At 34.0% G+C, this 17,868-nt stretch overlaps 1 protein-coding gene across 5 annotated transcripts in view; it reads left to right on the forward strand.

Annotated features, from left to right (window-relative positions):
- Positions 1-17,868, forward strand: part of SEC24A (SEC24 homolog A, COPII coat complex component) — a 58,405-nt gene that overhangs the window by 26,330 nt on the left and 14,207 nt on the right. For 4 of the 5 annotated variants that reach the window (XM_061188185.1, XM_061188187.1, XM_061188188.1 and 1 more), the window contains 7 exons: positions 1,107-1,216; positions 3,414-3,526; positions 4,897-5,015; positions 9,687-9,742; positions 10,836-11,042; positions 11,892-12,012; positions 12,329-12,487. In XM_061188185.1, coding sequence (XP_061044168.1) covers positions 1,107-1,216; positions 3,414-3,526; positions 4,897-5,015; positions 9,687-9,742; positions 10,836-11,042; positions 11,892-12,012; positions 12,329-12,487 — 885 coding nt within the window. The remainder of the gene's footprint in view (positions 1-1,106; positions 1,217-3,413; positions 3,527-4,896; positions 5,016-9,686; positions 9,743-10,835; positions 11,043-11,891; positions 12,013-12,328; positions 12,488-17,868) is intronic. The other variant, XM_061188186.1, reaches the window with a different exon arrangement.

The raw sequence follows: 17,868 nt of genomic DNA on the forward strand, positions 1-17,868 counted from the left end.
TAGTAACTGATGAGGAGGAGATCTTCTTCAGTAACTGTTTCACAATATATATTTGAGGAATATCATCTAACCAACAACATTCTGTTAGGATTAGAGAAGAAAAAAAGGGCATGCCGTTACCCACATTGAAAATTTGGTCTCTGTTTAGAAGGAAATTTCATTAAGCATTGGGAAATAGAGGAACTTGATTTTTTAAAACCATTTTTATTGTTTGTGTTTTTAGAGTAGAAGAAGTGAGGGTAGAAAAAGAGCATTCTTTTTACTCTGTAACAATGCAGAAAATATATGTATTTATAGTGTTTAGTACACCTTTAAAATCTTATGTATATATGCTTCAATATATGAAATTAAATTATAATAAGGATTGAAGTCACTTTTGTGTGCAGCCCAGACCATTTCATGAACTATGGCTTACCCTTTAGCATATATAGGAATTTTAATTTTTAAACAGTTACTGGGAAGACAGATGCAATGATAATTAACACATTATTGACGGGGAGATTTTTGCAGAAGCTAACGCCTGTGGCCATAATATGTCTCTGGTCAAAAATGTGTTAATTTAGAAAATACTCTTTGAGCACTAGTGTTTTATAGGCAGTAGGCAACTGATATTCCATAGAGGTCTTATAACTATTGAAACTCACCATACCCTTAGGCTTTAACCTTTGAAGTATTTTACCGTAGCTTCCTAGGGGCAACCAGAGTCTGTACATTTCATATGTCAAATGTTATTATCCATGTACCACTGTGAAATTTAAGACAAAGTTTAGTCTTGCATTTAAGAAAATAATTGGCATTTAATGAATTTTTATCATCCTTTCAAACTACTTTAGGAAAGCAGCTTTCCAAGAATTAAGAGAAAAAAGGGTATTAGAAGATAGGGAAAGAAAAATCATAGTGCTTGTGGTTGTAAAAGCAAAACATACTTAGTGCCATTCAGTGTGGAGGGGAATTGAATGGGACTCAAAAACAAAGTGTATTTAGCCTTTAATATTTAGTCTATATTGAATTATTTATAAATTCCTAAATTAAGAAAACAGCCAAATGCAAGCTATATTAAACTTAATCCTTTCAGTTTTAACATTATATATTGTTAACTCACATAGTTCCTGAAGAATTCATGTACAACCCTTTGACCAGAGTCTACGGAGAACCTCACAGAAGACCTGAAGTTCAAAATGCTACTATTGAGTTTATGGCTCCTTCAGAATACATGGTAAACTTTCATTTTTTATATAGCACAAATATTTCATTATACCTGGTTTTAAATAAAATATAAAGTCCTTTAACCAAAATTTTATATTTTTAATTTATAAAAGTTATCCTTGTTCATTATAAAAGTAGTTAATTTGTATATAAGGGTAAGTTTGAAAAGTAAAAGTGTATGTAAAGTTCCACTTACGTTTCTTGGGCATCCATCCAGAAACTTGCAATATAATATTGGGATCATACTTACTTTTAGGTCACTTCCAGTTTTTTTCTGTTAAAAATAATGATGTGATGCACATCCTCTTTGCAACTACTTTTATACACTTGTGTGAATATCTGAGGTCTTGCATTTGAAAAGATAGTAATTATGCCTAATGTTTAACTAGCACTATGCATTTTATAAAGCACTTATATATTTTTGGTCATCACAAATAACTCTTAATTAAGCTGTTAATCCTGTTTTACGGATGTGAAACAAATTTAGTTAGGTGACTTTCCAGATCTTCTTTAGCAGGTGCTAGAGGTCTCATAAAAATTTAGGACTTTTGACTTGATTTCTCTTTCCCCATGTAAAAATTGCCTCTAAGGAAAGGGAATATGAAGATAAGATTTAATACCAACTTTTAATATTTTATTTTAGTATATTTTTGTGGGATAGTCTCTATCTGGTCAATTGGGGCCATTTTAGTATAGATATTACGAAGATTCAGTCTCTTTTCATCACATAGAAATTTCAGTGTAGAAAACATTTTTGTGACACTTAAATGGCTGGTGATCGCTTTCTGTAGTGTAGCTGTCCCTCTGTTGAATTAAAACCAAAAAATCAGAAGCATTTGTTGTTTTGAATTGGCCTTCCTGGGTTTCTTTAACTCCCAGGTTTTGTAAAAATGGCTTCCTTTAAATTTGAAAATTTGCCTATAGCAAGAGGTTTTCTTCCTTCCTGACTTACCTCTTGGGCAACAGATTCTATGGATTTTGCAAGTGATATGTGCAAAAAAATATAAAAGTTAGTATATTACACGTGGAGTTCTGATTGTGGTTATTTGGTGCTTTTTATTTTACTATTATTTTTATTGAAAACAAAATACTTTTTATTTTGAGATAATTTTAGACTTATAGAAGGGTGGCAAAAATAGCACAAAGAGTTCACCCAGCTACCCCTAATGTAAACATTTTACATAGCTCTAGGACAATCATCAAGCTTAAATTAACACTAGCACAACACTATGAATGAAACTACGGACTTTACTTGGATTTCACTAGTTTTTCCACTTAACGTCCTTTCCCTGTCCCAGGATTCAATCCACATTGCATTTAGTTTCTTTTCCTTTAGTCTCCTCCCATCTGTGGCAGTTCCTTAGCTTTTCCTTGTCTTTCATGACCTTGAGCTTTTTTTTTTTTTAATTAATTTTTATTGGAATATAGTTGCTTTACAATGTTGTGTTAGTTTCTGCTGTACAGCAAAGTGAATCAGTTATACGTATACGTATATCCCCTCTTTTTTAGATTTCCTTCCCATTTAGGTCACCACAGATCACTGAGTAGGGTTCCCTGTGCTAAACAGTAGGTGCTCATTAGTTATCTATTTTATGCACAGTAGTGTATATATGTCAATCCCAATCTCCCAATTTGTACCTGCCTCCCCACCCCCCCCCCCCGGCTTTTTATTGAATTGAAAACAAATCTTTGAACTTGGAAGTTTAAAATATACTTGTACATTTTTCTGGAACTTGGCTGAAATGTGTTGGTTAAATAACCAGCTCAGGCTAACTTGATTTGTCATTTTCAGTGTTGTACATTTCCCTAAATTGTGAAATATAATGTACATATGGAAAAGCCTATGAAACATAAATATATAGGTTACCAAATAATCATAGCACCACTGTTGCACCACACAGGTCAAGAAATTGAACATTGCCGATACTCATAAATGCCTTTCTGATCACATTTCTTCCTCTTCCTGTCCTAGAAAAGATACTCTTCTGACCTATGATAATCATATCCTCATTGTCCTTTTTCTCAGTATGCATCTGAAAAAAACTTCTTTCTATATTATTTTCTTAATGTATTATTATTTATTGTGGTCTCCACTTAATCTGTAAATAATGCTTATTTTATTGTTTTGCTATATATAGACACGACAAATGGTAAGTTTAAATTTAATTCCGTTAATTGTATTTAATGAGATCCTTTTTCTCCTTCAGTTACGACCACCTCAACCTCCAGTGTACCTTTTTGTATTTGATGTGTCTCACAATGCAGTTGAAACTGGATACTTGAATTCAGTTTGCCAGAGTTTGTTAGACAATCTGGATTTGTAAGTATCTTAATTCAGGTTAAATTATAAACTAATGGTGTTTGTAAAATGAATAAGTAGTTTCAAACTATATTTTAAAAGTTATGTAATTATGTTCTAAAAGTCCACTTAAATCAGTAGATAACTTTAGGCCTCACTTTCTCTGAGAAAGATTTATTTATTTTAACTTTTTATTATGGAAAAATTTCAAATATGTAGTAAATAGAAAGAATGTAATGAAGTTCCAGGTACCCATCCTTCAACTTCAATATTTTTAGCATTCAGCTGTTCTTGCCTCATCTAACCCTGCCCTTCCCCCTTTTTTCCCTAGAGTATTTTAATACAAATCTCAGTCAGTATATGATTTACCTAGAAATACTTGGAATTATTTTTAACCCTAACTAAAATATGAGAATCACATCAAACAAAATTAGCAATAATTCCATAATGTGATATAATACCCAGTTCAATTTTTGTTCCTGGTTGTCTCCAGAATGTCTTTTTACTGTGGGTTTGTTGAAATAAGAATCTAAACAGTATCTACACATTGCATTTGCTGGTCATATCTCTTAAGCCTCTTAAAATAACTGTACTTTAAGTGGTTCTTAGATACTTAGTGTAACACGTAAAAGCTAGTGTGACCTTTCAGTGTAATGAAATACTATTGTGCTCTTGTGTGTAAGGAAGAATGTGTAGGACCAAATCTCATCAGAAGTGGACTAACTCCCTCACCTTGGCGAAAAGCATTCTTGTTCTTATCAGTATTTGTATTTTTAATGTTGTAGGTTATGTATGGGGATTGTCTGTTGATGAGAGAGTTCACTGACTCACCCAAGCATGAACAACAAAAATGAAAACTAGTTTGTCTTTCCCCTTATGAAACTATGGTCTACATATTTAAGTTCTTCAAAAACAAATCTTTTTGTTGATCTTCTTAAATGAATGCATTAAACAATATAAAAAGAGGTTTGGGCAATTTTTGTTTTAAAGATATGCAGTTCATAAATTTATATTACATTTTACAGTTGGTGTATGGTAATTTTTTTGAAGTATATTTTATAAATTAAAATCATCCTCAAACTTTTGTATATACTTTCCAGTATTTTTTATATATCATTTCCTAAGTGATTGATATAACTTTATATAGGTGTAATGAGTTTTGGATTGCTGTATTATTGCTGGGTTTTGTTGATTGTTTGACTTATATATAGTGTTTTCTTTTGAGTAGTGTATGTTTTCATGGTGATTAAACATTGCACGGGTTAAAAACATTTATGTTGGGGCAGTTTTCATAACACAGAAGTAGATATTTGTATTTAACTCTTTGCAGATATTTTAGGTATATATGTATATGGGAAAACTATAAAATACTCTTCTGAATTTGTTTTTAGGCTTCCTGGCAACACTAGGACAAAAATTGGCTTCATAACATTTGATAGTACAATCCACTTCTACAGCCTTCAAGAAGGTCTATCTCAACCTCAGATGCTAATAGTTTCAGATATTGAAGGTATATATTATATACTTAAAATTATTGAACTGCCTGAGGAGTTTTTAGTTTTAGAAATATTTCATGACTGTTCAACAAACTAGCAGCATATGGTATGATTCTACTATACTGAGGAAAACCTTGAGTATAAAATCATAAGATTTTTAGAATTGTAAGAGTCCCTCAGTCAAATCTCTCATTTTATATAAGAGGAAACAGAATTATGGAGGTAAAGTGAGTTCTGAACAAGTCAACAAAAGACAAGTTAATGTTAAAGCTCATTCAAGAAGTATTTGAGGATAGACCTAGATTAATTGAACAGACTAGAGAGCCCAGAAATAAGCCCTCACATATATGTTCAGTTGATTTTTGATAAGGACGCCAAGACCATTCAATGGGGAAAAGACAGTCTTTTCAACAAATGGTTCTGGGAAAACCAAACATGCAAAAGAATGAAGTTAGACCCTTACCATAAACCATATAAAAAAAATTAACTCAGTGGATCAAAGACCTAAACTTAAGAACTAAAACTGTAAAACTCTTAGAAGGAAACATAGGGGAAAATCTTAATGACATTGGGTTTGGCAGTGATTTCTTGGATATGACACTAAAAGCAGAAGCAACAAAAGAAAAAATAAATAAATTGGATGTTATCACTGTTAAAATACTTTTGTACATGAAAGAAAACTGTCAAGAGAGTAAAAAGAAGTCACAGAATGGGAGAAAATATATGCATATGCAAATCACACATATGATGAAGGATTAATATAAAGAGCTTCTCAACTCAGCAACAACAACAAAAAAACACAATTCAAAAATGGACGAAGGACTTGAATAGACAATTCTCCAAAGATGTACAAATGGCCAATAAACACATGAAAAAATGCTCAACATCATTAGTCACTAGAGAAATGCAAATCAAAACACAATGAGATACCACTTCACATCCATTAGAATGGTTATTATTTTTTTAAAAATGGAAAATAACAAGGGCTGGCAAGGATGTGGGAACATTGGAACTGTCGTATATTGCTGGTGGGAATGTAGAATGGTGCAGTATTATGGAAAACAATTTGGCAGTTCCTCAAAAAGTTAGACATAGAATTACCATTATGATCTACCAATTCTGCTTCCCAGTATATACCTAAAAGAGTTGAAGGCAGAAACTCAAACAAATACTCATACACCAATGTTCATAGCAACATTATTCACAATAGCCAAAAGTTGGAAACAACCTAAGTATCCATCAAGAGATGATTGGTTAAATAATGTGGTATATACATATAATGGAATATTATTCATCCCTAAGAATGAAATTCTGATGCATGCTACAACATGAATGAACCTTGAAAACATTATATCAATACTAAGTGAAATAAACCAGATGCAAAAGGACAAAGATTATATGGTTCCGCGTATATGAGGTACCGGGAATGGGTGAATTCATAGAGATATAGGTTAGAAAGTAGATTATAGATTACCAGGAGCTTGGGGGAAGGGAGAAATTATTTAATGGGTACTGTTTAGGATGATGAAAAGGTTCTGAAAACACATAATGATGATGGTTACACAACACTGTGAATGTACTTAATACTACTGAATTGTACACTTAAAAATGATTAAGGTGGAGCTTCCCTGGTGGCGCAGGGGTTGAGAATCTGCCTGCCAATGCAGGGGAAACGGGTTCGAGCCCTGGTCTGGGAAGATCCCACATGCCGCGGAGCAACTAGGCCCGTGAGCCACAATTACTGAGCCTGCACGTCTGGAGTCTGTGCTCCACAACAAGAGAGGCCGCGATAATGAGAGGCCCGCGCACCGCGATGAAGAGTGGCCCCCACTTGCCACAACTGGAGAAAGCCCTTGCACAGAAACGAAGACCCAATACAGCCATAGATAAATAAAAAATAAAAAAATAAAAAAATATTTTAAAGTATCTTCTAAAAAAAAAAAAAAGATTAAGCTGATACATTTTGTATATTATGTATATTTTACCACAGTTTAAAAAATTAACTCCAAATGGATCATAGATCTGAGTATGAGACTAAAACTATAAAACTGTTAAAAGAAAACATAAAAGTAAGTCTTCGTGACCTTGAATTAGGCAGTGATTTCTTAGATATAACATCAAAAGCACAAACACCAAAAGAAAAAACAGATAAGTTGGGCTTCCTAACAATTAAAAACTTTTGGATAAACAGCAAGGTCCTGCAGTATAGCACAGGGAACTATATTCAATATCCTGTGATAAACCATAATGGAAAAGAATATGGAAAAGAATATGTATATGTATAACTGAATCACTTTGCTGTACAGCAGAAATTAGCACAACATTGTAAATCAACTATACTTCAATAAACTAAAAAAAATTAAAATTTTTAAAAATTAAAAAAGATTAAAACCTTTTGTGTTTCAAAGGATGCCATCATGAAAGTGAAGAATGAGAGTGAGAGAAAATATTTGCAAGTTACGTATCTGATCAAAATATATATCTAGATTATGTAAAATACTTCTACAACTTATTAAAAAGACAACCTAATTAAAAAGTGGGCAAAGGATTTGAATAGACATGTCTCTATTCAATACACCATACTCAGTATTCTGTATATGCAGTTGGCTTATAATCCCTTGAAAAGATGCTCCATATCATGAGTTATCAGGGAAATGCAGATGAAAACCACAGTGAAATGCCACATCACACCAGTTAAAAAAAATTCTCAAAACCAAAATTTTTTGCTGCTCTGAGCATATCTGAATAGCTGGGAAGGTTCATGAGTATTGGTTTTGGGGTTACAAATAAATTTTAATAAGTAGGCAAGTTTGCAACTATAAAATCTATGAATTAGGGGAATTGACTATACAACTTTAAAATGAAGTAGTTGAATAGAACCCCCTTCTGTCTTGGTTGTTCCAGGTCTCACAACAGAGCAGCCAAGTCAGTCATTCATTTCCCTTATCTATTTACCCAGGTACTTATTTGGCATAAGATAAAATCACTGACCAGGTGATTCTGATGATGGGCCAAGTTGTGAATTTACTGATATGGTCCAGCCTCTCAATTTTATACATGAGCTGATAAATGGAATATCCCTTGCTGGATGTCACATAGCAAAAATTTTTTTAAAGGACAGTAACAAGTATTTGCAAGGATGTGGAGAAATCGGAACCCTCATTAACTAGTAGTAGGAATGGAAAATGGTGCCGCCATTAGGGAAATCATTTTGTCAGTTCCTCTGGAAGTTAAACATAGAGTTACCATATAACCAGCAATTTTACTTAATAGGTATATGCTCAAGAAAATTAAAAACATGTCTATACTGTAAAAGCAACTACATTTCAATTTTTAAAAATTGCTAAATATGAATTATTAAAAATAAAACAATACAGAACGTGTCCACACAAAAATGTGTACATGAATGTTGGTAGCAACTCAGCCAAGAAGTGGAAACAACCCAACATAAACAAAATGTAGAATATACATACAATGTAATGTTTTGTTACTCAGCAATAAAAAAGAATAAAGTACTGATAAATGCTACAACATGGATGAACCTTGAACACATGAAGCTAAGTGTAAGAAGCCAGTCACAAAGGACCTCATAGTGTGACTCCATTAATATGAAATGTCGAGAATAGGCCAATCCAGAGACAAAGTGGCTGCCTAGAGCTGTGGGAGTTGACGGGGAATTGAGGAATGACTGGTAATTGGTGTGGGGTTCCCTTTTGGGATGATGAAAAGGATCTAGAACTAGATAGTGGTGTTAGCTGTACAACTCTGTGCATATATTAAAAAATCACTGAATTGTATCTTCTGCAAGGGTAAATTTTATGGTATGTGAATTATATCGTAAAACTTTTATTAAAATCTGTTTAATTTTAAAGAAAAAGGAAGAAATCTAAACAATAGTACATTTTTTATATGATAGTTAAAGTAAATATTTAATTTTTCAAATTATTTGTTGGTGTTATTTTTCATGAGCATTATGATGAGCCTTATTTTTGTAATTTTTTAATAAAAAATAAACAGTACAAAAATGTAGAAAGTGAGACCCCTCATAATCCTGCATCACCACCCACATTTCCTTCACAGTTTGCTTCCTTCTAAGAAAGGATATTTAATTCCTAAGAAAGAACAAATTTGAATCCTGAGAAGCTCTTCTGATGTGGCCATTTAGCATACCTCCTGATTCACTTGACTTTGTAGTCCCATAAGTAGAATGGGGGCCTTCTTTATGAGAAAGTATGTGCTTTATGAATGACAGAGCTGTTGGTGGGCTGTATTACTTCCATGTCAAGACACGGAATTCTTGTGTGTCATCTTAGTCAACTTTTTTTTTTAATGCCAAAGTGTTTCTTTGGCTGGCTTCTGGGGCTAAGCAAGAATTCTAAAGCAGCATTCTAAATTGTCTTTAACCTAAGAAGCAGAGTACTTGTACAAACCCTTACTGAGTGCTTGTGGGTCAGTATTTTCTATTTGGGAGGCTATTTACCTTTTACATGGTAATAGATAAGCTGCAGTAAAAGCCTAAATCAATGCTCTTTTGGTGACTCTGAACATACGTAGACATTGCTGTACAAATGGAGGAGGTGGCTCTTCTCTAAGTATGGGGGTGGTTAATTATATCACTGTTATGTATTTGGAACATCTTTAACAATTAAGTTTTGTTTAAGAAAAATATTTATTTGTTCTTTCAGATGTTTTTATACCTATGCCAGAGAACTTATTAGTAAATTTAAATGAAAGTAAAGAGGTAAGGGACACTTTCCTATCTGACATGTTTAATTGAAATGTTGAAGGAATATATTTTTAAAATGAACTTTAAGTAGAATTTTGCTTCTCTCTGTGACATTTCTAAGATGTATAGCATTTTATATTTGCAGTTAGTTAAAATTCATCAGATGAACAGCTTTTGATTTTGCCCTTGAACTGATTGCTTTTAAGTTTAATGTATCCATTTGTAGTAGGGTAGAAGATAAGCCTATTCCATAAATGAGAGAAACCTGAAGGAAACCTGCCTTGCCAGCCATTTGGGAAATTGGGAGGGTTGCTGAGATAAGCTTCTGGTCACTACATAGAAGCACTTTAGGCTGCTTTCAGTGCCCTTTGCTTTTCTGATTCACAGAGTGTCATTGGGGTCAGTTCAGAAGAAACTCTTATTACCTGCCTGGAAATTGCCATGACATAATACAGTGAGAGGTGAACAGAATGTGTCTGAAGGGGGGATGTTGTCTACCCTGTACATGCATATATGCCGTAGGGGTAACATTTTAACTAGCAAGTCTATGGTCTCAGCTGTTGGCAACGGTGACTTCGCCATAGTGTGAAGTATTTTTTTCCCATTAACTCTCTTTATTTGTACAACCTAACATGAATAGGTAGTTGTTTTTTGTTTTGTTTTTCTTTTGTAGTAATATTACTAGTTGGCAAATTTACTGGCTATCTTAGATTTTGCAATAGGGAAGAGTTAAACGCACTTTGGAACTGAAAAGAATAAAGTGTATAGAGGTGATTGAGAAGGCCATATTTCATGGCATTTAAATATGTAAAATCTCTAAACTGTGATGGTTCTTTTGGATACATTTGGACTTATAGTCTTGCTGGACTACTGCATGTGCAAGAACTGTAAGGCCCCAATTTTGATTTGTCTTGCTTGCCAATTTATAATGTTGACTTAAAATGGCTTTCTTGTCATTTGACCAACTTCATTGTTTACTGTACTGTCTGTAGATTCTCTGACCATCATCATGACTCAATGTCTTGTCTATTGTATGAGTCAGTGACTTAATGTGAAAAAAAATTTTTTTATTGTAACACTCTTGAGTTTTCTTGCTTTATTTCACAAGCTCGTCCAAGATTTACTGAAAACTTTGCCGCAAATGTTCACCAAGACCCTGGAGACCCAGAGTGCCTTGGGTCCAGCCCTTCAGGCTGCCTTTAAGCTGATGTCCCCAACTGGTGGTCGAATGTCTGTTTTTCAAACACAACTCCCAACTCTTGGAGTGGGAGCCCTGAAACCACGAGAGGAACCCAACCAAAGGTCGTCTGCTAAGGTTAGAAAGTCATCAAGTGCATGATAAGATTTATGCTGGTGCTTTGTCCCTTTGAGTACAGAGCTTATTTCAAATTTATTTTTCAGTTGTGAAAAAGAGGGAATATAAGGAAATGGATAAAGCGTTTCTCCTCTTTTATGTAGACATTTCTATTTTATTACATTATTTTCTATCTGATTCACCCATACCTTATGTATAGATCTTTAGCAGGCCATAACAATGCCACCTGCCTTTGATGAGAAAGTCAGGCAGACTAAGAGAATATGCTTGCCAGGGACAAAGTAGAACCTGGATGATGAATAAAAAGTAGTCATGGTTTGGTATATTGACTGCCATGGATTGCTTTTGAGCACCTTGTGTGTGTAAACTTAGTCTGAGATGTGTATTTCTCAAAAGATTATGATAGTGTGGCCATACACTGTAGTGATTAGGGTGTCAGTCTTGGAATAAGTCTGCCTAAGTCTCACTGCTTTTTAGATGTGTGAGCTTGGATAGTTGCATAATTTCTTTGCCCCTCTTTTTCCTTATAGTTATAAAATGAAAATATCGATAGTACCCATCTCTTATGATAGATGAAAAGTATTACATATGAATTTAGAAGCTTCCAGAATAATAATCATTTAATAGATTATCAAAATTGGTATAATAGATGTATTTCTTTTTAAAAGTAAAACAAAATAGTAAATTCTTAAGCAGGACATGTTTCATACTGAAAAAAGAGGAAATATCACAAAAGGATTTTGTAGAATGCCCAAGGATAATTGTTAACCCTTGGTATATATGGATAGGTGTATAAATTTTATGACAATTTAATGATTTAAAATTTTTTCTCTTCGTAATTATGAATAGGAAATTCACTTGACACCATCAACTGACTTCTATAAGAAATTAGCCTTGGATTGTTCTGGTCAGCAGGTAGCTGTTGACTTATTCCTTCTCAGTGGACAGTATTCTGATTTGGCTTCTCTGGGTAAGTTCTTCCTAGTGATTATTTTTCTCATGTGAATGTCAAAATGGTATTTTTACGATGATATGTTAAAGAGAGGACAAAGTGAAAGAATTCTTATTCCCTTGCGAAGTTAGTTTAGTTTATAATAAACTTTATAGTCTACTCTGAATATTTATAATAGAGAAATTTCTATATTACTATTTAAAGGGATGAAATAATTCTTTTTTGCCAATATCTTAGGAGACTAAGGAAAGATTGATTCAAATGCTTGTAGTTACTCTGGTGTAGTAATAGTAGTTAATAGCAGAATTTAAAAGGAGTATGCCTTCTCTTCCAGGTTGTATTTCTCGGTATTCAGCAGGTAGTGTCTATTATTATCCCTCTTACCACCATCAGCACAACCCAGTGCAAGTGCAGAAATTACAGAAGGAACTACAGAGATACCTCACTCGGAAGATTGGCTTCGAGGCAGTCATGAGGATTCGGTGTACCAAAGGTGGGGGCACTTTTTTTTTTTACACTTACAAAGGCGTAAATGTTGCTTTTGATATGAATAAATATACACATATTTTTACCTAGTCTTGTCTCATAAGATTCGTTCTTCTAAGGTATTGTACTTACTTTGATGGACTATGCAATTAAGAATAGAGAAGATACATATTGAAAAACTAAGCACTATTTTTTTTTTATAGGAATTGCTATTTTTTAAAATTTATTATTTTATTTATTTATAATTTATTTATTTTGGCTGTGTTGGGTCTTCGTTGCTGCAAGCGGGCTTTCTCTAGTTGCAGCGAGTGGGCTTCTCATTGCGGTGGCTGCTCTTGTTGCGGAGCGCGGGCTCTAGGTGTGCGGGCTTCAGTAGTTGTGGCTTGCAGGCTCTAGAGCACAGGCTCAGTAGCTGTGGCACATGGGCTTAGTTGCTCCACGGCATGTGGGATCTTCCCGGACCAGGGCTCAAACCTGCGTCCCCTGCGTTGGCTGTCGGATTCTTAACCACTGCGCCACCTGGGAAGCCCTAGGGACTATTTTGAATATACTAAAAACCACTGAATTGTACACTTGAAAAGTGTGGGGTTTTTTGTATGTGAATTGTATCTCAGTGAAAAAATATCTCATCCCCAAAGAAAATAAAACATATTACTGATGGATTTTTATTCCACTTATTGAACAGTAGTAGTGGAAGATCTTTTTTTTTTACAACTATTTTTAAAAATTGTGGTAAAACAGACATAACATAAAATTTACCATTTTACGGGACTTCCCTGGTGGTCCAGTGGTTAAGACTCCATGCTTCCGATGCAGGGGGCGCAGGTTCAATCCGTGGTCGAGGAACTAAGATCCCACATGCTGCACAGTGCAGCCAAAAAATTAAAAATTAAAAAAAAATTTTACCATTTTACCATTTTTAAGTATACATTTGAGTGGCATTAAGTACATTCTCATTGTTGTGCAGCCATCACCACCATCCATCTCCAGAAGTAGGGTATCTTTTAGTTTGTGTTCTTCTCATTCTGCACCTGCTACTAATACCTTGCCACACTGTTGCTTTGGAAATAGTCTCACAGTTTCAGAATGCGTATGTTCAATATGTTTTTCAGGATAAATGTTTTGTGGTTGCTAAATGTGACAACTATTTTCTTATGAAAGTGGGAAATTATAATTCTTGATATTTCATTTCTCCACATTATCAACCTGTTTCTACTCCTTTATTCAGATTTTAAAATATTACTGCTCTGTAAAAGGGTGTGAAGCAATAATTTTTTACAGTGGAAAGATTATGTGAAATATGTAGCAAAAAATAGGTATCAAAAGATAAGGATCCACAAACCTGTCCACTGGATAGATGTTAAAATCTGTTGATCAGATGACGTGTCAAATGAAGTATCAGATAAACACTTAAGAGGTTGCCACGTCTCCAAACAGCGCACAGATATTGGTGTCACCCATAACCGATCAGTTTCCACAATAGCATTCTGTTTCCTTTTTTTTAATAGAAGCTTTATTGAGATAAAATTTACATATCATACAATTTACCCATTTGAAATGTACAATTCAGTGGTTTTAAATATTCACCACGATATTACCACGATCAATTTTAGAACACTTTCATCATTCCCAAAAGCTACCCTGTACTGATTAGGAGTCACTTTTCATTCCCCTACCTAGGCGACTGCCAGTCTGCTTTCTGTCTCTGGACTCGCCTGTTCTGGGTATTTCATATTAATGGAGTCATAAAATATGAGGTCCTCTGTAACTGGCTTCTTACACTTTAATGTTTTCAAGGTTCATCCATGTTGTAGCATATATCAGTATTTCATTACCCCCCCCCTTAAAAAAATATTTCGTTTGTTTTTATTTCTCATAGTATTCCATTGTATAGATACCTCATTTTGTTTATCCTTTTATCAGTTGATGAATATTTGGGTTGTTTACACTTTTTGGATATTATGAATAGTATTGCTATGACCTTTTTTTTTTAAATTTTGGCCACGCTGTGTAGCATGTGGGAGCTTAGTTCCCCAAGCAGGGGTCGAACCCACACCCCCTGCAGTGGAAGCGCGGAGCCCTAACCACTGGACCGCCAGGGATGTCCCTTGCTATGAACATTTGTGTAGAGGGTTTTGGACCTGTTTTCATTTCTTTCAGGTCTATACCTAAGATATATACTTGAGTCATATGGTAACTATGTTTAGCTTTTTGAGGAACAGCCAGACTGTTTTCTAGAAGTTGCACCATTTTACATTCCCACTAACAGTGAAAGTACTGATTTCTTCACATCCTTTTCAATACTTGTTATTGTCCTGTTTTTTTTTTTTTAGCCATCTTAGTGGGTGTGATGTGGTATCTTGTTGAGGTTTTGATTTGTATTACCCTATTCATGAATGAGGTTGAACATCTTTTCTTGTGCTTATTGGTTTTATTTATCTTCTTTGGAGAAATGTCTGTTCAGATCCTTTTTCCATTTAAAAACTTGGTTTGTTTGTCTTTTTATTATTGAGTTTTTTTTTAAAATAAATTTATTTATTTATTTATTAAACTAATTAATTAATTAATTTATTTTTGTCTATGTTGGGTCTTCGTTTCTGTGCGAGGGCTTTCTCTAGTCGCGGCGAGCGGGGGCCACTCTTCATCACGGTGCGCAGGCCTCTCACTGTCGCGGCCTCTCTTGTTGCGGAGCACAGGCTCCAGACGCGCAGGCTCAGTAGTTGTGGCTCACGGGCCCAGTTGCTCTGCGGCATGTGGGATCTTCCCAGACCAGGGCTCGAACCCGTTTCCCCTGCATTGGCAGGCAGATTCTCAACCACTGCGCCACCAGGGAAGCCCTATTATTGAGTTTTAAGTGTTCTTTATATATTTTTAGATACAAGGCCTCTATCAAATATATGATTTGCAAAATTCTTTCTCCATTTTGTGGGTTGCCTTTTTCACTTTCTTAATGGTACCCTTTAAGGCACAATTGTTTTTAATTTTGGTGATGTCCCATTTATCAACTTCTTCTGTTTGTGTTTTTGGTATCTTATTGTAGCATTAAACCACTGCTTAATCCAAGGTCATGAATATTTATACATATGTTGTCTTCTAAGACTTTTATAGTTATAATTCTTATATTTAAGTCTTCGATTTATTTTTAGTTAATTTTTGTATTTGATGAGGAAGGTGTTTGACTTCATTCTTTTGCATCTGGATATGCATTTGTCCCAGCACCTTTTGTTAAAAAGACTATTCTCTCCCTGTTGAATTGTCTTGGTGTCCATGGCCGCTTGTTGAAAATTAGTTGATCATAAGTGTGAGGGTTTGTTTCTGGATTCTGAATTTTATTCTTTTAATCTATGTCTATCTTATGCCAGTACCAAACTTTCTTGACTGTTGTGACTTTGTAATAAGTTTGAAATTAGGAAGTATGAGTCCTCCCAACTTTTCTCATCCTTACCAAGATTGTTATGATATTCTGCGTCCCTTCCATTTCCGTATTAATTTTAATTTCATCTTGTCAATTTCTGCAAAGAAGCCAGCTGGTATTGGATAGGAATTATATTTAATAGGTAAATTTGGGGAATATTGGCATCTTAACAATAATAAGTCTTCCCATCCAAAAACATGGTATGTCTCTTCTTTAATTTTTTCAACAATATTTTGCAGTTTTCAGAATGTAAGTTTTACATTTCTTTTGTTAAATTTATTCCTAAATATTTTTTTCCATTATATTGTAAATAGAATTATTTTTAAAATTTCTTTCTCCTATAAATATAATTAATTCTTTGTATACTGATTTTGTATCCAGCAACCTTGTTGAACTTGCTTGTTAATTCTAATAGTTTTTTAGTATTTATGTTTTAAAGGGTCCATTTGTTGTATCCCATTCATTCAAGATTGATGGACCTCAGAAATGATTATTTCTGCAGATATTGGCTCTAAATTAAGGGGAATGTACATCCTAAAAGTGCTTTTAAGACTTTTTCTATTTGGCAGGACAAAAGCTATTTTATATGTACCTAACTTTGCATAAAGAGCTTGGACATAGAAACCAACCTATGCCCTCTTTCTAGAGTGCTTAATTTACTAAATCTTTGTGGTTAATTTGCTTAGGTTTCTCTCTCTTTTAATGATAAATTACATTAAATTCATATTACATGAAATAATATGCTCTTGGTAAAGCTACAAAAAAAAAAAAGGTACAGTACAAAAAGATATAAAATGAGAAATTAAACTTAAGCCAGTATAGTCTACCTCAAAGTTTCTCATATGCCCTTGAAAAAGTTTTCCCATGCATATATAAGCATGGGAATATATTTTTGCCTTCAAATAAAAGCAGCGAGGATCACATCTGGCTTCTTTTTCTGTACATACTTTGTTTTCGTATGTACAGAACTACATCCTCCTTTTTTTCCTGATTACTGTTGTAAAGTTGGTTTTTATTTCACAAGCAAAATATATACCTGTTATTGTAAAAAATGAAAACATTATTGATAAAGCTAAAGTCCTCTTGCATAAGCTTGTGTGTGTTATTTCACTTTCACTCCGTCCTTATGTAGTCACTATAACCACATTGCGGTAATGCTAAGTTTTTCTGTACATTTACATACATATGTACCTCTCCATGGAAAATATATAGTACAGTGTAGTAGCATAAATAACATTGTACATGTTTTCAGCAAGTCTTGAAGATCTAATAATATTAGTTTATGTAGATCTGTCTCATGCTTTTTAACTTCTACCCAGTATTCAGTAGAATGTAAACATCACAATTTAGTTATTTTCCTACTGGTTGTCATTGAAGATATTTCTGATTTTTTTTGTTATGCTTAATTTTTTTTTGCACATATAAATTTGGCACTTAATTGTATCTATAGAATAAATTCTTTTTTTTTTTTTTTTTGAGTTGTCAGTGTGAGCAAATACCAGTTGTGAGATTTGTTAGTAGAAACACTGTTATGAGGATATTTTACGAAGATATTCTAGGATAAATTCTTAGTTATGGAATTACTGGAGTCGAAGTAAGTACCCATTTAGAATTTTGGTAGATATTGCCAAATTATTATCGAAAAAAGTTTTTTGAAAATTTGAATTCATTTAAGAAGAGATCTTTTATTCCTTCCCCACTCTCACTAACGACTTATATGATTCTGCTTCCAGTTACAATGTGTGGGTTGTTTTTCTCCACACTACCAAGCAGTTAACTCAGTTCTGACATCGTCTATGTAGAGCTAGCATCAGATCCCACAGGTTACGGGTTCAGTCTCACAAGACCGTCTCCCATCCTTCCCCCGCCACCACCCCATTTCAGAAGCCAGTTGCAAGTCCAGTTTGTTACCTGTGCTTCTGACCAACTGGCTATAGATTGGATGTTCCAACGAATCCCTCCTTTGGTTGAAA

The sequence above is a fragment of the Eubalaena glacialis genome, chromosome 4 (assembly GCF_028564815.1).
Source record: "Eubalaena glacialis isolate mEubGla1 chromosome 4, mEubGla1.1.hap2.+ XY, whole genome shotgun sequence".
In the NCBI taxonomy this organism is placed as follows: domain Eukaryota; kingdom Metazoa; phylum Chordata; class Mammalia; order Artiodactyla; family Balaenidae; genus Eubalaena; species Eubalaena glacialis.